At 41.4% G+C, this 19,278-nt stretch overlaps 2 protein-coding genes across 2 annotated transcripts; one reads left to right on the forward strand and one right to left on the reverse strand.

Annotated features, from left to right (window-relative positions):
- Positions 1 to 1,020: 1,020 nt before the first annotated feature.
- On the reverse strand, positions 1,021 to 9,369 carry LOC139461090 (proteasome subunit beta type-4-like). Its single transcript, XM_071242617.1, has 7 exons — positions 9,242 to 9,369; positions 6,617 to 6,823; positions 5,883 to 6,029; positions 4,797 to 4,878; positions 3,392 to 3,508; positions 2,164 to 2,252; positions 1,021 to 1,471 (listed from the first exon to the last, which is right to left on the reverse strand). Exons 1-7 carry the CDS (start codon positions 9,358 to 9,360, stop codon positions 1,459 to 1,461), a joined length of 774 nt encoding a protein of 257 aa, XP_071098718.1. The 5' UTR covers positions 9,361 to 9,369; the 3' UTR covers positions 1,021 to 1,458.
- A 257-nt stretch (positions 9,370 to 9,626) lies between these two features.
- LOC139461093 (biogenesis of lysosome-related organelles complex 1 subunit 6-like) lies at positions 9,627 to 17,917 on the forward strand. Its single transcript, XM_071242622.1, has 7 exons — positions 9,627 to 9,681; positions 11,586 to 11,680; positions 12,437 to 12,571; positions 13,626 to 13,728; positions 16,476 to 16,563; positions 17,218 to 17,304; positions 17,584 to 17,917. Exons 2-7 carry the CDS (start codon positions 11,605 to 11,607, stop codon positions 17,707 to 17,709), a joined length of 615 nt encoding a protein of 204 aa, XP_071098723.1. The 5' UTR covers positions 9,627 to 9,681; positions 11,586 to 11,604; the 3' UTR covers positions 17,710 to 17,917.
- Positions 17,918 to 19,278: the final 1,361 nt, after the last annotated feature.

A 19,278-nucleotide genomic window follows, 5' to 3' on the forward strand; every position in this document is an offset into this window, starting at 1 on the left:
AGTTGCTTCCCTTGGTTGTGCCAGGATTGTGCTCCCGGGTATGTTGGCAGTCAACATGTCAACTCTGTGACATCTGGCCTTCCTTGAGCTTAGGACCTACTTGTCAAAGCAGTGTTAACATAGTTCATCTGGGACCTGTGAAGATTCCGGGGTAGAATAGGTCTTCAGCACTCATGCATGCCGTAAAAGGTAACTATACTTGTCGGAAAAGGCGATAAACGGGTGGTCAGGCTCGCTGACTTGGTTGATGCATGTCATCGATCCCAATTGCATGGATCGATGATCATGATATTAATCACTGGATTGTCTGGTCCAGACTTGATTATTTAAAGACCGCCGTCATATAGCTGGAATATTGTTGAATGCGGCGTTAAACAACAAACCAACCAACCAACCAACAGTTCAACTGGTCAAGGAGGGAGTTTTTCACTGAAGTCCTAGGTTTAGTCCTAAGGATTGATGATGGATCAGCCCTGTGGGTTGCAAGGCCAGAACTTTTCCTGTTCCAACTCCTGCTGGGGATGAGTGGGTCAGATGGTCATCATCTTCTGGGTCTGCATTTGTGTGCCACTTTTAGCAATATTACAGCAAATTCAGTGCGAGACTGGGTACATTTTGGATTCACCCAAAGTACCCAGCTGGGGAATCTCATCCAGGGACTGTTCTACAAAGCGATCTTAGCACTGAGATGATCTTTACAGTCATTTGTGACAGGAAGATGAACCTAACATTTTTCATATATTTCGGCCTAATTAACATTTTAACTTTGGAGCATGGTCCAGTTAGAATTGTTCATCAGCTACCCATGCTTGTTGTAAGAGGCAGCATTAGGTGGTCAGACTCGCTGACTTGGTGGATGCATATCATCGTATCCAAATTGTGTACATGGATGCTCATGATGTCAATCACTGGATTGTCTGGTCCAGACTCGATTATTTACAGACTGCTGTCATATAGCTGGAATATTGCGTAGTGTGGCGATAAACAACAAACATTGGAAGAATAACACGAATACAAAAATGAACAAATGATAATTTATTAGCATGACATGAATGACAAAAGAGACTTACAGTACACCTAAGCAACTGGGATCCGATCTTTAGACACATCCACTTTGACCTCCGGTTTTCATGAAAACTGGTGCCACTGAGCACTTCCAAAATATTGTTTCTAACTTAAATGAATTTTTTTTTACAAGTCTCAAATGTCCTGCAACACAGCAGACATGTGACTAATGATGTCAATAGGTCGACACGGAAATTATGTAGTACAAATATTTATGTCGCCAAGTAGAATGGTATTGTTACATATGAAGGGATGAGTAGTGTCCAAATATTTGTATCAGCCTTGATCGTGGAGAACTTGTCATTGCTTGTACAGGTTCTAGTTGAAATGTGTAGTGTAGTGAAACAAGCCTCTCTCTTCTCAATGAGATTTTAACCCTGGGACACATGAAGTTCATTCGTAACCCCTGAAACAAACATGACACATTGGAAAACAAATGACATGGAAATATTGAAAATATAACAAACATGATTCCAAATGATGACAGTTCAATTATGATGTATTTCTCTAATAGAAAGACTTCACATGCCAAAGACAACTGTAATTTTTTACATCAAGTAAGCCCCCAAACAGCAAGCCAATTGTCTCCATGGATCTTTTGCAGAGACAAATATATGTACTTTCCCTAAAAAATACGACAATTGTAAATCAAAAGACCAGAAACACTACCTTATTTTAGCCCTTTTTAAATAAAGCTAAAATGTGCCTATTTCATTTAAATATCTAATACAAACTGCATAATCACAGCTTCCAAGCAATGAGTCCTACTTGTTCCCTTCCTGGACACTCACAACACCTAAGAATATTTAAAACAAGGCAGTGTTCTAAAAATAACCAAGAAAGTTTTGGGATCTTGTCATAACCCCAGTGTTCAAAGTGTGAGTGTGAGCGTGCGCGTGCATGCGTGCGCGTACTTGTCCGTACAAATGCAGAGTTTATAATAGTAGCCCACTGAGATACCACGGCAGTTTAACATGAATATTCCACTAAGACACAGTATTCGGACTCTGAGCCGACCAGTCCTTGATTTACCCACATAATGCTGCACGCCAGGCAGGGTAACAAGTACCATCTTCTAAAATCTTTTACAACACTTACTTGATCATATGAGCCACCTCCCAGTTGGTCTGTGATACTATAGGTCCCTTGATAGAAGCTCCGTCCTTTGTCACAATGGCGACTTGGTACTGAAAGAAAACACACTCATAATAAGAACTGAGTTCCATATGTGCAATGTTTGTTTGTTTGTTTGTGGTTTAACGCCGCACTCAGCAATATTCCAGACATACGACAGCGGCCTGTAAATAATCGAGTCTGGACCAGACAATCCAGTGATTGATATCATGATCATCGATCCATGCAATTGGGATCGATGACACGCATCAACCAAGTCAGTGAGCCTGACTACCCGATCCCGTTAGTCGCCTCTTACCATATGTGCAATGAAATAGAAGTTATTAACTGTGTCACATGTAGTGGTTCTCAAATTGTTTTATTGTTCAAATCCACAATAGTAATCTGATTCTTCCAAAATACTTATGTAAACACCTTTCTGATTGGTAAATTACATCCTTCCAAATTACTGTTACTTTCCAAATTTTGTGTTTAATCTCATTCTTTTGCTTGAATTTTTTGCATCTTCTGTTACATGGACGTGACATTGACAACATAATGTTACAAGCTCTGCTATTGTTTCCATTTTCTAAACCAATCAGCAATACTGTTACAGACATGGAAGTGAAACATGATGGGATATGATGATTGTTTCTCGGCTTTTGGGACGAGCAGAGAGACTAAAAAAAACAAACAAACAATAATTCATGCATGAGGTAACATTATTTAAATTGAAATATAATTTCTAACACATTAGGGGGACTCTTGTAGGTTATTTTTGGGGTCCCAGTTTTATTCATTGCTTAATTTTGTAAATGGGATGACGTAAACGCATACACTGTAAGTAGTCTGAGGCCATCTATCTCTGAAACACAGTGTGTTAAGCGAGACATGTAACACCACTACACATAGTGTACTATGTGGGGGCATGGGTGGCCCAGTCGTCTAAGGCGCCGCAATTCGCTATGCAGAGTTGCGTCCCTTGGGCATGCCAGAAACCTATGATTGTAGGTTCGAATCCCCCAATTATGTTTCTAGGTTTGTCAGCACCATACCCGTGCTCGTGGGTTTCACCGAAGTGGTAAACGTCTGAGACCTGCATCACTTCGGGCTTTCCTCCCACATTTAGCTGACACGCCGTGATATAACTGGAATACTGTTAAAAGCGGCGTTAAACCCAACTCACTCACTCACTCACTAGTGTACTATGTACCTTGTTGAGAGACCTGGCATCCCTGTAGTACAGCAGGCGCAGACATCGGTCCAGCAGCTGCTCCGCCTCCTCCTGGCTGATGTCGGGCTTCTTCTCCAACGCCTCTCTCATGATTGGCTGGAAGTGTCAACAATGTGATATATGTTTGTGTAAAGTGACGTGTGCTTGTAATAATCCTTATTTTAGAAAATAAAGAGTAAGGGGAAATAATTTGACTTCAAACACGAGATAAAAAAACTTCAAACACGAGATAAAAAAACTTCAAAGACATCCACTCCCTTCCCACACTAAATTTCTAATGCTGAATATGAAGTGTCAGAAATCCAACAAGAGTAGTCCAGAGGTCTCAGTCATGAACCTAATAGCTAAAGGTTATATAAGACTTAGAACAGCGTTGGAAATTGGCACTAGTCCTGTAGTCCTTGCCAAGCTGGCCAATAGTTAAGATATCATAAGGACTAGATAAAACTTGCTATTATTAAGGGTTTTGCTATATGTTATCATCATAAGGACCAGTGGACTAAAACCGTCACTTTCTATCACTGTTTAGAAGGTCCCTAGATTCAAGTACTACAGACATGAAAAAAGGAAAGCTCTGGGCCCCGTTCCACAAAGCGATCTTAGCGCTACGACTGTAGTAAGTCAGTGTTAAAGAATGGGAGTTACAATCGACTTAGCTCTAAGATCACCAGGACCCATTTAATTTAGAAAATAATTATGCTTAAAAATAACAGCATAAGACAAATCATTCATGGAACAAGCCTAATACATTATTATGGCAAGAATGCACTGTATGTTTACCTTCCACCATTTTTCTTTCTCTTACTGCAGAAAAGGTAATGTGAGTTTAAATGGGGTTTAACTTTGCGATTATTGCACTTATTTCGCGACATGCGTGTGTGTGTCTGCTTGTTCTAGTCTGGACTGATGCTGGTTTTATAGTGCCAGACCACTGAGATACCATGACGCAGCTTAACACGAATACCCCACTCAGACACAGTGTACTGACTCTGAGCCAACCAGGCATTGTTTTAGCCCCTCAGTGCCAAGAACCCGATAGGGCAACAAGTACCGGGAGGACACTCTACCACTTGTGTAAAGAAATTACTGATTTGATAAATTGCTCCCTGGCCATTTTAGTGCTGTGTGTTCAACTAAATCTGAGAAGCAACCTTTGGTTAAAACAGGAAACAAGATCTGAAAATGAATCTAGCTCTCTACCTTGTCTGTAAATGGCTTTCAAAAGAACAGTTACAAGTAGACAACAGTAAGTAATGAAACTTCAAAAAGATTTCAACAGGTTGTTTCAGCTGATCTCAGTGCTAGAGAGACAAGAATATATCAAAGAAAAGAAATAAGAAGAAATCGCGAGAGAATCTGGGCCAATCATCATTGAATGTCTTACCTGAGCAATGTAGGCTCCATAACCAGTGGCTATTGTTGTTGACTCGTATGCTACACCAATCTTGTCTACATAACCCAGGAATCTGTAACAAAAGAAATTACCAACTCAAACTCAGTGGAACAATTCAGTGAGAGATGGAGATTTCAGAGTTCAAAATGAACAAAAGTCTGCTGGGCTGAGACTAGAAAAATTTAGGAGTGAGTTTGAGTGAGTGAGTATGGTTTTATGCCGCTTTTAGCAATATTCCAGCAATATCATGGCGGGGGACACCAGAAATGCACTTCACACGTTGTACCCATGTTGGGAATTGAACCCGGGTCTTCGGCGTGACGAGCTAACGCTTTAACCACTGGGTTACCCGACCGCCCCAGAGTGAGTTTGAATTTAGGATACTTATAGCTATATTCCAGCAATATCATGTTGTTTTTTGTTGTTGTTGGATGCCAAACTCAGCAATATTCGAGCACAATGATGGCCGTCAGCAAGTAATCGAGTCTGGACAGACAACCCAGGGACTGATGTCAAGAGCATCAATCTACGCAATTGGTATAAGATGACATGCATGATTTTGTGGAGGATGTTTGTTTGTTTGTTTTTTAATGCCGCACTCAGCAATATTCCAGCTATATGACGGTGGTTTGTAAATAATCGAGTCTGGACCACACAATCCAGTGATTGACATGAGCATCGATCACAATTGGGATACGATGACATGCATCAGCCAAGTCACTGAGCCTGACCACCCAATCCAATTAGTCACCTCTTACTACAAGCATAGTTGCTTCTTACAACAAGCATGGGTTGCTGAAGACCTAGTATTGACAGAAAAGTCCTTTTGCAACAAGAAATTCAAGTGCTTTCAAAATTCGAGGCGAGTACTGGTAATATCAAGCTTTTTGTTTCCTTTGAATTGGACTCAAATGAAATATACATGTACATGTTGGTGAATAACAGGATATGAATTATATATTTATCATAATAGAATAGAGATTTAATACATTGGATTAGTGAAGGATGTGCTCAGAAGAGCAGGACAAAAGCAGTTGAATGTGTTTAAAGACAGCTGGCCCAGTAAAACAGACTCACGGTTCATCCTTGTCCATTCCCCCAACAACAAACACGTTCCAAAGGGGGTTGAAGTTGCTTCTCCTGTTGTAGAGGACTCGCGTGAGCCAGGAGAAGAGACTCCGGGGGGTGTAGCTGAAGCCGTCGTTCAGACACTCCTCGTCAATACTGAAACAAGCATCCCACTTTATCATATTCATATCATAAGTAAAGCTGCCACATTGGAATTACAGTACTCAATATTTTCAAACTTTTGGGGGGGTAAATCCAGCTACAATGGATACAGGTACTGGTATTCCAACTCGGGCCAAAAAACCTTTTCACTATTTTAGGCCTACTTTTCCAAACTTATTTCATAATAATTTTCTGTAGATCTGACATAGCCTTGAATCTTATAAGGTAAGTTTGGTAGTCCACAAGGAAATGTCACAAGTCCTTCCTGAAGCTTACTTGTCTCAGGACCAGCAGACTTATGTAAATTTTAACCCTGGCCTCAGTAATGTTATGAAAATCACTGCACTTTCTACAGTTCAGGGAAACCCATTTTTGTGTCCCTCCCCATGGCCATATTACAGTCTGACGTGCCTGACGTGATTGATACTAGACCGGGGCTTCGACTCTCGCTACAGTTCCTGTTACGTGCTTTATGGTACGTAATTTAGTCACAAGACAGAGACTTGTGTCTTTCAGACAACTTACTTTAATGGCTACCGCATTTATCCATTAGTGGCATCCCTGCAACAGTTACTACTTACACTCTCTGGTTGATGATGGATCGGATAAACTGGAAGTCAGCATAGTCTCCACCACCGCCCAACACTGTTGTCTCGTTCACCTTCAATACACGGGAGATGTCACGGAAACGAGCCATTGACCCATATGACCCAAGCATGTCAGCTGCAATGGCTATGCCACCATTGAACTTTATGCCTAGAACTGATGTGCCGGTTACAATTGGATACCTGAAAAAAAATAATGATAATATTGGCTGTTACTCTACATTCAGCGAGATATTGTGTGGAATTTCCATGTGAAAGTGCTGTATTTCATTAGTCAGTGAAGCAGCCAACAACTATCGGGAGTAGTGCACTTTTTCGGATCCAATTAGCGCTGTGGGGGCTCGAAAGCGCTTCACCGGCTCACCGGCTCTGCTAATTAATGTGTTAATTAGCCGTTGCTCTACCACTGGACCACAGGCGCTATCACATGTAATCAGTTCTCGTTTAACGGGTCATTAAAATCCCCATTAACATGCATGCGTAATTCAGTAAACAATCAATTCATCTTCCCATTCATCTTTTCTTGAAACCACTCCTGCCATTGTTTATGTCAACATGACCGACCAATCGGATTAACCGGATTTACGCTTGAAAAGGTAAGAAATCATGGCTAACTCTTGCCCAAAGCAAGCTTACCCTAAGGACTGAAAAGGGGTGTTGGATCGTTTAGACGTGTAAGTTTCCCTAAGACCGAAAAAGGGATGTTGGATCGTAACAATGTGTAAGTTTCCCGAAGACCGAAAACGGGTGTTGGATCGTAAAGACATGTAAGTTTCCCTAAGACCGAAAAAAGGGTGTTGGATCGTAAAGACGTGTAAGTTTCCCTAAGACCGAAAAAGAGGTGTTGAATCGTAAAGACGTGTAAGTTTCCCTAAGACCAAAAAGGGGTGCTGGATCGTGAAGCGAGAGTCACCGGAGCGTGAGGCACGGTAACGGCATAGCGAGACCGCAGTGGCACTATGGCGCGGTAAATGAGCGGATGGCAGAGCTGGGGCTGCACCCGGTAAACTGCATTGTTACCCAACTATCTTTCTACCTGTTCCACTAGTGTGGTTTTGATTGACTTGCCTTGCTTCATTAGCATGACTCGGAGTTTCAGGTGGCATTAGAGTATGTATGCTGCATTACTGATTTACAGAATGTGTGTGCAAATCTTGAAATATTTCATCATGTTTCATCTTGACAACATAAAATATCCATTGGCATTAGTTCAAACATGTCCAATTTGTGTCATGAACACTGAAGGTGAATTGTGGTAATAAACAAGATAAACATGGGAAAAAGGTGTTGTAAATTTGTTGTGACAACAAAAAATATGACAATGATAATAGATCATACACAACTCTCTCAAATGACAAAAAAACTCTGGCCTTCAATCTAATGCTACTGCCACACAGGGTCATAGCGAAAACGTAACCTCAGCAAAACGTCACCGGCCGAAAACGGCACTGATTGGCGAAAACGGCACCTCGACTCAAGCTCGACTCAAGCGTGGCTGGCGAGAACGGCACATTATTTTTTTTTTACCTTGGTCAAATAGGTCATATTAAACTTATATGGTAACTTGCAAACACAAATAATTGTGAGATGTTATAACAAGTTTACATCAGAAATTAGCCTCTACTCCAACTATAATCCAACTTAGCTTATACGCAACACAACCTATTGTGAAAACATGACATGCTTTGAGGAAAATAATAGAAATTAAACTCACATCGTCTCTTACAAACACAAATAATTGTGAAATTGTGAAATAAAACAAGTAAGAAATTAGACCCCTAGTCCAATTTACTCGCCGACTGATTGGGAGGTGTTGTTAACTTATTGTGAAAACACTATACGCTTTGAAGTTTTAAGTACCTTTACTCAATTTAAGCTGAAACTGTATTTAAGAGGCCTAACATGGTGCTGTCTGATCACAATTATTCACAATGGCATTTGATGTGTTGCACGCGAGAAGAATGTCAGAAAACAACAACATGCTGTGATAACTGTGACCATGTAAATAAACCATATATACTACTACAAAAATTGTTCTTATCATTATTAAAAATAGAGGTGCTGTTTTCGCCCGACTCATAGTAGCCGTTTTCGCCAGAGAAATCGGTGACGTTTTGCTGAAGTGGCGTTTTTGGCCTGCACCCTGCCACACACTAGTCTGCATGGTCTGTTCTAATAATGCTTTGAGCACAAATGTAACCAATTACGTGGACATGCATGGTAGTCACTTTTTTTCAATAAAACTAGAACATGTAAAACTTGAAAGAACACAGATTTATCTCAGAATTTTACGGGAACATGTAAAACAAAGATGATCGAATTATGGACAATAAAACAATCCCGCACACAATATCATAATAATTAAAGAAAACGTAATAAAAACAGTAAAATTCCTTCCCAGACTTTAGTGTTTGTTGTTATGGTTTAGCAGTTTAACTATGACAACGATGATGTCGTATGGTAAGTTATCGGGGTAAAGAAAATTACGTTTTGCACGACGGCATGACAAATCAAAATAGAGCTTTGCATTGGAGTGCCACTTGTTCAGATATGAGGAAAACGTATCAATTTCTACTGGAAAGGGTACTGTTAGATTCTTACATGGTTCTCTGTGTTCCAAAATTGCTGCATGACGAATTGCTCTGATTGAACTGATGTATACCGCCGGGCTGAGGACCATTTCCCCACAATGGAGACGGTGTTCCGAAATGAGTCGCCATGTTTCAACTTCTGGACATATATTACATACTCCTGCGACTAGTATTAGCTGTAGAGATCACTTTCTATGTCACACAAGCAAAATCAATCCATAAAACACATTTTATTATTTGTAAATGAAAAGAGAGAGTAATAATATAGCTTTGCATTGTGAACTGCACAAAATCAACGCATTCATGCATTTATTTGCACAAATATTCTATTCACTTGTGATAAGTTGATAAATAGTAGCATTGTGAATAAACAGGGGCAAGTAACTCTAAGTCACGAGAAATGTAAACTTTATGCACCGTTTCTGTCGATCAACTGTCTTATCGTCATCGGTAAGACGTTTTTGCTCATGTATGCGTGCTTTTATGTGAATAAACCATGTCTAAACGCACATTCTCTCATTGGACGTATTACATTTGCAACTGTTATGTGAAGATAAGCAGCAAATAAGGCATAATGCAGTTATGTGGTGATACATTGGTACCCTCTGTAAATGACATTACGGAAATAAAGATAGTAAATTGAGTCCAAACTTCTTGCAAGTAATGTCTTGCAAGCTTGACGTCTGCTCAGAACTAACTGTACGATGCAGAGAAAAAAAACACAATCGAAGATTATTAAAATTATACGATATATAATATATTGTAAAACCAGAGAAAATATAATATCTTTAAGTTACATTTTAGAAGCCTCAGTATCAATTGAGACATATATTGCAAATCAAGGGAGTAGTGCACTCTACCTGGTGCACTTTTTCGGATTTCAATTAGTGCTGCATGGTGCCTCGAACTTACGTTGACAGCTTGAAGCTAATGGTCTTGAGTTAGTCTGATTAGCCAACTCAATACAACAGACGCTATCAAGGACGCTATCACAAATAATTAGTGCTTGTTTACAAAGTCATCAGCACCCAATTGATAACATTTATGCTCATGTGAAGCAGCCATTTTCTTAGCGAATCTCTAAACTTGATAAAAATTTACAGACTTTCTTCAAATTACATTGGATTAAGTTGATAAAAGAGATAGCTAACCTATACCTTACCTCACAACTAACCCTGAGGATTGTAAAGGGATGCCTAACCCTTTTATGGATCATAAAGAGGTGTTTGATTGGCAAGTGGTACCTAACCCTGAGGATCGTGAAGGGATGTTTGATTGGAAAGGGGTACCTAACCCTAATGATTGTAAAGTGTGCTTGATTTGAGAGGGGATCCAAGGGCTAAGGATAGAGTTGGGGTGACCTACCCTAACCCCAGCACAACTAGATCCAACCCAAAGGATCTAAGAGGCACGAGAGATCTGTGAAGCGAGAATAACTGTCTGCAGCCTGAGCTCGGTAGACTGCATGATTACCCAAAATCAAAAACATGTTAATCTACTAGCCAAGAATTGTCTGTCAGCATCATAATCAATCGACTTAATTTGCTCCCTGTTAATTCAGTTATTCTAGCAGAGCTGACCAGACCGAGCATATTTTTACTAGATTCAGGCTTCTGACTATAGGGCAGTATAACTGACTCAGTTTGACCCTTCATTGTATGTCTGATGTATGCCAGAGGTTTACCTTACAAAAGTGGGGGTCCAGGGGACCCCCATTAATTAGATTACAAGGTTCTTGCAGGCAATATGAGCGTCCTGTAAAGTAATGAAATGGTGTAGTGTGCTGTATGTTTAGATAATTACATTAGAGCCTGGAATGAATCAGTGATCAAGTAGACAGTGGTAATGATTGATAGATGAAATAACAGACACCCATAACTGTTGTGATGCGATGTAGGTAAAATTAATATTACCGTATTTGACGTAATAAGCGCCCATGGCGGTATTTGCTAATATACTGGCTAGTGAACAATCCAAATTAGCACCCCTTCCGCTTGATCAATGTTCACAAGACTTATTTATTCGCGTACAATACGCACTCGTGTGTTATATGCACCCTTAATTGTGGGCAATTAAATTCTAGAAAAATATATCGTCGTACATAAACATTTCAGGCTGTCAGCATAAACCACGAAATCTATCTTTCAACTCTGGTTTTTTCACCAAAATAATATTCTAATAAGAGCCCCCTATTTCTAATTTTGAGAGCGCCCTGGGCGCTTATTATGTTGAATACGGTATTGTGTGTTCCTCGGGATGCAGTTTATTTTTTTCTTTGTCTATTCTCTATATTTGTGCGTCACGTAAAACCCTGTATGCTCTGCCTGACATTCTCCTAAACTTTTGTGTTTCAGTTGCGCTACACTCCTCAGAATGAGTGAGGTTCAGACCCCTGAAGCAAAGCAGGAGAGTGAAGCACAGGATGAGGGGGAAACAGCACCAAGTTCGGGTAGTTGTGGAAATATACAATCTACATAAATACTGAAATGTGGTGCAAGTAACATGTACAAGCCTATATCAGTGTTATTTTTACCTTTTTAAACATGTGAAAGAGTTTGTTCTTAAATCATGTTTTTGTTAAGTAGCTTTTTTGTGCTGTTTTTGCTGTGCAAAGTGGTGTTGCTCTGGTATGCCAGAAGCCTACGGGGTTCTAATCCTATACTTGCCCTGATTATGTTTCTAAGTTTGTCAGCACCATACCCCTGCTTGTGTGTTTTACCAAATTGGTCAACGTCCTGCTTCACTTCAGGTTTTCCTCCAACATCAAGCTGACATTCTGAAATACTGAGCAAAGCAGCATCTTGGTGGTGGGCTACCTTAGTGGTTAAAGCATTTGCTCGTCATGCCGAAGGCCTGGGTTCGATTCCCCACATGGGTAAAATGTGTGAAGCCCATTTCTGGTGTCCCATGCCGTGATATTGCTTGAATATTGCTAAAAGCGATGCAAAACTATACTCACTCACTTAAAGCAGCATTATACTGAACTCAGTCACTTTGGCATTCAAGTCAACCATCCTTCCCAGCCATCCTACCACCCCACCTACTCACCCACCCACCCACTCACCCACCCACTCACCCACTCACCCACCCACTCACCTACTCACTCACCCACTCACTCACCCACCCCCCTACACACCCTTCAAGTTAGATACCTCTGTTAAGTTTGACCTAATGTTAATGGTTCATGCTTATGTTCTGATTTCAGAAGAGACAGAAAGGGAGATTACTCCAAAGCAGTCAGATGACCAACCACAAGAAAAAGAAGCTTCAGAAGTTGTAGAGACTGCTGAAGAAGAACAAGACAAGAGATTGGAGAAAGACCAGCTAGATGCTGACTTGGGTGAGCTGGAACTTAATTCAGTGTGTGAAGCCCTTTGATAGTGTTCCCCAATCGTGGTATGGCTTATATAGTTCTAAAGAGATCCATGTAGACCTGTGCCTCGTTCCACAAAGCGATCGTAATGCTACGACTGTCGTAAGCCTATGTTAAAGTATTGGAGTTATGATTATCTTAGCGCTAAGATCGCGTTGTGGAACAGAGCCCAGGTCCCAGTTCCACAAAGTGATCTTAGCGCTAAGATCATCATTACTACCATACTTTAACATAGACTTACAGCAGTCGTAGCGCTAAGTCTGAGCAAATATCAGTACAAATTCCTACATTTCTCAATTCCCTGATGTTGTTACAATTAACATTAAGCAGCCCTCAAAGTTCGTTTTTTCGTTAGGGAACCAAGGGAGCCAAGCGACTCCTAACATGAATATTTTTGGAGCCAAGACTTAATTTTTAGGAGCCAACATATATCTTTAACAGATACGTTTAGGTTGCCAAGTGGTGAGCAGTAGATAAATTTAGGTCGCCAACCATAGATTCAAGTCACATTTGGCCACCCTAATGGTTGCTATTTTGAGGGCTGTCATGGCATGTTGAGGTGGCATCAGGTGAACTCTGAGCAGACATTGACCTCCCTTGACCTAGAGCCCATCAGATGTCAGCTTTTTAAGATGATGTGGCTGAATTTCTTTACCACCTCGATTCTGAAATGTCTGGGTGAACGAAAGATAACTGGAACATATGACAGATCTTCCTTTTAGATGGAACTCCCTTTTGGGTGTGGAGGCCATGACGCCCCAAAACAAAAGGGTATATGAATTATCCACAATAATATTAAAGTACTGCCATTATCATTTCCATTTGGAACTGGTTGTTCATATTCGTTGTTGAGCTACAGAAGTTAGATATGCTGATCTGAATGCTTTGCTCACCTGTACGAAGAATTAATAAGCCTGTCTGATTGGGAAGTTCACCTGATGGTACCTATGGAGGGTTGGTCATGTCTAATTTTAATGAGGTTGCTATGGAAGCATTTACCGATGATGTTTTTTGTTTCCAGAAATAACAGTTGATCCTGCCATTGTTGAAAACCTAAGTTCAGGATTTCTTCAGACCTTTCTGCCCAACTTGGATAAATCAAAGTCATCACTAGACGAAGTGTTGTAAGTGGGAGTAATAAGTTAAAAGACTACCAAGTTCAGAGGGGGTGTGTGTGTGTGTGTGTGTGTGTTTGTGTTGATTGTGACATCAGTGACATCGTCTTCAGCAACCCATGCTTGCCGTAAAGGCGACTATGCTTGTCGTAAAAGGCGACTAACGGGATCGGGTGGTCAGACTCGCTGACTTGTTTGATCCATGTCATCCCAATTGCGTGGATCGATGCTCATGATATCAGTCACTGGATTGTCTGGTCCAGACTCGATTATTTACAGACCGCCGTCATATAGCTGGAATATTGCTGAGTGCGGCGTTAAACAACAAACCAACCAACAACTAACGACATCCAACATAGGTTTCTGATGGGTCTCATCAATGTGAGTCTCTGTGAGTTAGGGCCCTTCTCCACACAGCGAATGTGTGCATGTTATGTGAAGGTGTTAATTTGAAGGTGTTATATGAATGTGTTAATTTGATTTGGTATAGGAATGTAGTATGCAAAGATGTATTTGAAGGCTGTGGAGATGTCATGTGACGTGTTAATTTAAAGGTATAATGTAAAGATTTTAATTTGAAAGTGTTATGTGAAGGTGTTCTGTGAAGGTGTTATGTGAAGGTGTATTTGAACTGGTGTATGAGAGTGGTATGTGGTGGCATGTAAAGGTGTTATGTGAAGGTGTGGATGTGAAGGTTTGTTTGTTTGTTGTTTTATGCTGCACTCAGCAATATTCCAGCTGTAAATAATCATGTCACGAGCAGACTATAGATCCCGTTAGTTGCCTCTTACGACAAGCACGGGTTGCTGAAGACCAATTCTTAACCGGATCTTCACGGGTCGATATGTGAAGGTGGCATGTGAAGGTAGTATGTGAAGATTATATATGAAAGTGGTATGTGAAGGCTATACATGTGAAAGTGTGTATGTGAAATTGGTATGTGAAGATGGTATGTGAAAGTGGTCTGTGAAGGTGGTATGTGAAGGCGATATATGAGAATGTGTGTACGTGAAATTGGTATGTGAAGATGACATGTGAAAGTGTGTTTGTGATGGTGGTACGTGAAAGTGTGTTTGTGTCGGTGGTACGTGAAAGTGTGTTTGTGTTGGTGGTATGTGAAGGTGGTACGTGAAAGTGTGTTTGTGTTGGTGGTGTGTGAAGGTGGTACGTGAAAGTGTGTTTGTGTTGGTGGTTTGTGAAGGTGGTACGTGAAAGTGTGTTTGTGTTGGTGGTGTGTGAAGGTGGTGTGTGAAGGTGTGTTTGTGTTGGTGGTACGTGAAGGTGATGTGTGAAAGTGTGTTTGTGTTGGCGGTGTGTGAAGGTGTGTTTGTGTTGGTGGTGTGTGAAGGTGGTACATGAAGGTGTGTTTGTGTTGGTGGTGTGTGAAGGTGTGTTTGTGTTGGCGGTGTGTGAAGGTGTGTTTGTGTTGGTGGTGTGTGAAGGTGTGTTTGTGTTGGTGGTGTGTGAATGTGTGTTTGTGTTGGTGGTGTGTAAAGTTGTGTTTGTGTTGGTGGTGTGTGAAGGTGTGTTTGTGTTGGCGGTGTGTGAATGTGTGTTTGTGTTGGTGGTGTGTGAAGGTGTGTTTGTGTTGGCGGTGTGTGAAAGTGTGTTTGTGTTGGCGGTGTATGAAGGTGTGTTTGTGTTGGTGGTGTGTGAAGCTGTGTTTGTGTTGGTGGTGTGTGTTGGTGGTGTGTGTTGGTGTGTTTGTGTTGGTGGTGTGTGTTGGTGTGTTTGTGTTGGTGTGTTTGTGTTGGTGGTGTGTGTTGGTGTGTTTGTGTTGGTGGTGTGTGTTGGTGTGTTTGTGTTGGTGTGTGTGAAGGTGTGTTTGTGTTGGTGGTGTGTGTTGGTGTGTTTGTGTTGGTGGTGTGTGAAGGTGTGTTTGTGTTGGTGTGTGTGAAGGTGTGTTTGTGTTGGTGGTGTGTGTTGGTGGTGTGTGAAGGTGTGTTTGTGTTGGTGGTGTGTGAAGGTGTGTTTGTGTTGGTGGTGTGTGAAGGTGTGTTTGTGTTGGTGGTGTGTGAAGGTGTGTTTGTGTTGGTGGTGTGTGAAGGTGTGTTTGTGTTGGTGTGTGTGAAGGTGTGTTTGTGTTGGTGGTGTGTGTTGGTGGTGTGTGAAGGTGTGTTTGTGTTGGTGGTGTGTGAAGGTGTGTTTGTGTTGGTGGTGTGTGAAGGTGTGTTTGTGTTGGTGTGTGTGTGAAGGTGGTACATGAAAGTGTGTTTGTGTTGGTGGTGTGTGAAGGTGTGTTTGTGTTGGTGGTGTGTGAAGCTGTGTTTGTGTTGGTGGTGTGTGAAGGTGTGTTTGTGTTGGTGGTGTGTGAAGCTGTGTTTGTGTTGGTGGTGTGTGAAGGTGTGTTTGTGTTGGTGTGTGTGAAGGTGGTGTGTGAAGGTGTGTTTGTGTTGTCGGTGTGTGAAGGTGGTGTGTGAAGGTGTGTTTGTGTTGGTGGTGTGTGAAGCTGTGTTTGTGTTGGTGGTGTGTGAAGGTGTGTTTGTGTTGGTGGTGTGTGAAGGTGTGTTTGTGTTGGTGGTGTGTGAAGGTGGTACATGAAAGTGTGTTTGTGTTGGTGGTGTGTGAAGGTGTGTTTGTGTTGGTGGTGTGTGAAGGTGTGTTTGTGTTGGTGGTGTGTGAAGGTGTGTTTGTGTTGGTGGTGTGTGAAGGTGTGTTTGTGTTGGTGTGTGTGTTGGTGTGTGTGAAGGTGGTGTGTGAAGGTGTGTTTGTGTTGGTGGTGTGTGAAGGTGTACAGTGGTGACAATGTGTTCCAGATCTAACCAGAAGATCCTTATAGAGACTGTGGAGCAGGAGAACGCCAAGTTCCAGGAATGCCAGTCTATGGAGGAACTCACCCAGACAGTAAGATCCCAAACTTGTGTTCTGTACCTGTTTGTGAGCCTGTTGGGCTTAATGCTGCTTTACATGTGGGTGTGACAGGTGCCACCGGATGGGCAGGATACCCTCACCTTTTCATGAAGACCTTGTATCATTATTTGATTGTGATTCACAAACACATGATCATGATATTGTCTGCTTTTCGTAGAGATTTCTTATGATTATGGGAATGGCTTTTGTTGATGCTAATTTATTGAGCAGTATTCACAGTTATGTCATGACAGTTCAGCTGAGCATTGGGGGGCACGGGTGGCCCAGTCGTCTAAGGCGCCGCAATTCGCTGTGCAGAATTGCGTCCCTTGGGCACGCCAGAAATCTATGATTGTGGGTTCGAATCCCGGTTTGCCCCGATTATGTTTCTAGGTTTGTCAGCACCATACCCGTGCTCGTGGGTTTCACCGAAGTGGTAAACGTCTGAGACCTGCATCACTTCGGGCTTTCCTCCCACATTTAGCTGACACGCCGTGATATAACTGGAATACTGTTAAAAGCGGCGTTAAACCCAACTCACTCACTCACTCACTCACTCAGCTGAGCATTGTAGCAGTCTTTACTGGAGTGATGCAACTGATGGTGATGATGATGATGATGATGATGATGATGATGATGATGTTCCAGATGTTGAAGGCAAGGAGGTATTACAATAAACTGATCACCATCAAGAAAGAGATGACCAATGTCCATGACAAGTCCGCCAAGCTCAAGGTATGTGTTGTCATGGTAAATTTGGTAATGGATTTTAAACAAGAAATTACCCGTGAAGATCCATGGTAGAATAGGTCTAAACAACAAACAAACAAAATTTAACAAGAAGAGTTTTTTGTAAAGAAGTAGCAGGAGAAGCTACATTGTGTTATTGTGTTACAGAAGCGGGCAATGTAGCTACATTGTGTTATTGTGTTGCAGAGGTGGGCGATGTAGCTACATTCTGTTAATGTGTTGCAGAGGTGGGCAATGTAGCTACATTGTGTTAATGTGTTGCAGAAGCGGGCAGTAAAACTGCAGCAGCAGCGGCAGAAGGAGGAGCTACAGAAGGCTCAGCAGCGGGAGAAGGAGCATGAGAAGGAGAGGATGCTGGCAGCGCGGGTTGCCAGACACACAGACAGCTGATGCAGGCACATGACCTGCTGGCTGGCTTACAACAAATGTAAAGCATTAATATTGCTCCATAAGAAAATATCAGGTCCATTCCACAAATCAATCTAGGATTGTCTTAGCGCTACAACTGTAGTAAGCCTATGTTAAAGAATGTGAGCTACGATTGTCTTAGCGCAACGACTGTAGTAAGCCTATGTTAAAGAATGTGAGCTACGATTGTCTTAGCGCTACAACTGTAGTAAGTCTATGTTAAAGTATGTGAGCTACGATTGTCTTAGCGCTACTACTGTAGTAAGCCTATGTTAAAGAATGTGAGCTACGATTGTCTTAGCGCAACGACTGTAGTAAGCCTATGTTAAAGAATGTGAGCTACGATTGTCTTAGCGCTACAACTGTAGTAAGTCTATGTTAAAGTATGTGAGCTACGATTGTCTTAGCGCTACTACTGTCGTCATTCAATGTTAAAGTATGTGAGCTAGGATTGTCTTAGCGCTACGACTGTAGTAAGTCTATGTTATAGAATGTGAGCTACGATTGTCTAAGCGCTACGACTGTCATAAGTCCATGTTAAAGAGTGAGATTAACGTTAGCCACACCCCTATGACTGGTTTGTGGACCTGAAAGCTATTTAAGGTCTAAGATGATCATATACCCCATACTCTATCATTCACTTACGCCCATACTAGTGCTAAGATTGGTTTGTGTGGACAGTTCCCATGGCTATGTACAACCAACAAGTGAAAGCCTCTCACTTTAAGTCATGAGGCTCATAGTAAACACAAATATGCTTCTATCAATAATTGGTGGATTCAGTATTGTCATCTTGATATGTAAGAGTGTCTGTACATATAATGTTCATGCTACAAGATTGTCCAGTTGTTTAGTGGTAGGATCATTCCAGTCTGTCTCAGTAGTGTACTTTTCGGGGTGCACTTTTTCAGATTTCAATTAACACTGTTTGGAGGATTAATTTGTTGAAAGAGATACGTAAATCCTGAAATTAACGAGAGTGTGAATTAAATGTGAAAAATGCGAGTGATCTTTACTCGCATTATTAAGCATTGCATTTATATCAACAATAAGACATTTTAGATAGCAGGAATACCAAGTTAGACATATGCTGAAAACAAACAACTGTGTATTCCACAACACTGTTTATTGTGCAGCACTTGCATATAAAGTATATAAACATTCAAACACTAATTACAATCTGTGAATTGTCACTGCTGGGGTCAAGACAAGCGTTCTACTCACTTATGTCATCACTGATCACACCTGCAAGTCCAGACAGACGCCACCCTTTGTTCATTGCGACTGTCAAAGGCCGACACGAGCCAGCATGCATGTTTTGTTTCAGTGGAAGTACTCTACTCAACGCTAATAAGCGGTGCTATTTGGTGTGTGATTGGATTAATGTAAGGTTGGATTAGGGTGAGGATTCTCCTGTAAACCTGACAGAGGACATTTTCTTTAGGGGGGTGTCGCATTCATATTGAGTCACATTTTTGGCTGGGGGCAAGCGGTCGCATTCGTTTGGAGACGCATTAATTTCACGATTTACAGTAGCTAACCAATACCGTA

This window comes from Haliotis cracherodii, unplaced genomic scaffold, assembly GCF_022045235.1.
Source record: "Haliotis cracherodii isolate W230 unplaced genomic scaffold, xgHalCrac1.p SCAF_14, whole genome shotgun sequence".
Classification (NCBI taxonomy): domain Eukaryota; kingdom Metazoa; phylum Mollusca; class Gastropoda; order Lepetellida; family Haliotidae; genus Haliotis; species Haliotis cracherodii.

What these genes read in the sequence shown, in the direction of transcription:
- LOC139461090 (XM_071242617.1), bottom strand. Translation starts at nt 9,360, where the DNA reads ATGGCGACTCATTTCGGAACACCGTCTCCATTGTGGGGAAATGGTCCT. An exon ending in TTTGGAACACAGAGAACCAT is followed by an intron (nt 6,824 to 9,241) that starts GTAAGAATCTAA and finishes ATTTTTTTTCAG; the next exon opens with GTATCCAATTGTAACCGGCA. An exon ending in ATGGAGCCTACATTGCTCAG is followed by an intron (nt 3,509 to 4,796) that starts GTAAGACATTCA and finishes TGACACTTCCAG; the next exon opens with CCAATCATGAGAGAGGCGTT.
- LOC139461093 (XM_071242622.1), top strand. Translation starts at nt 11,605, where the DNA reads ATGAGTGAGGTTCAGACCCCTGAAGCAAAGCAGGAGAGTGAAGCACAG. An exon ending in CCAGCTAGATGCTGACTTGG is followed by an intron (nt 12,572 to 13,625) that starts GTGAGCTGGAAC and finishes TTTTGTTTCCAG; the next exon opens with AAATAACAGTTGATCCTGCC. An exon ending in ACAAGTCCGCCAAGCTCAAG is followed by an intron (nt 17,305 to 17,583) that starts GTATGTGTTGTC and finishes AATGTGTTGCAG; the next exon opens with AAGCGGGCAGTAAAACTGCA.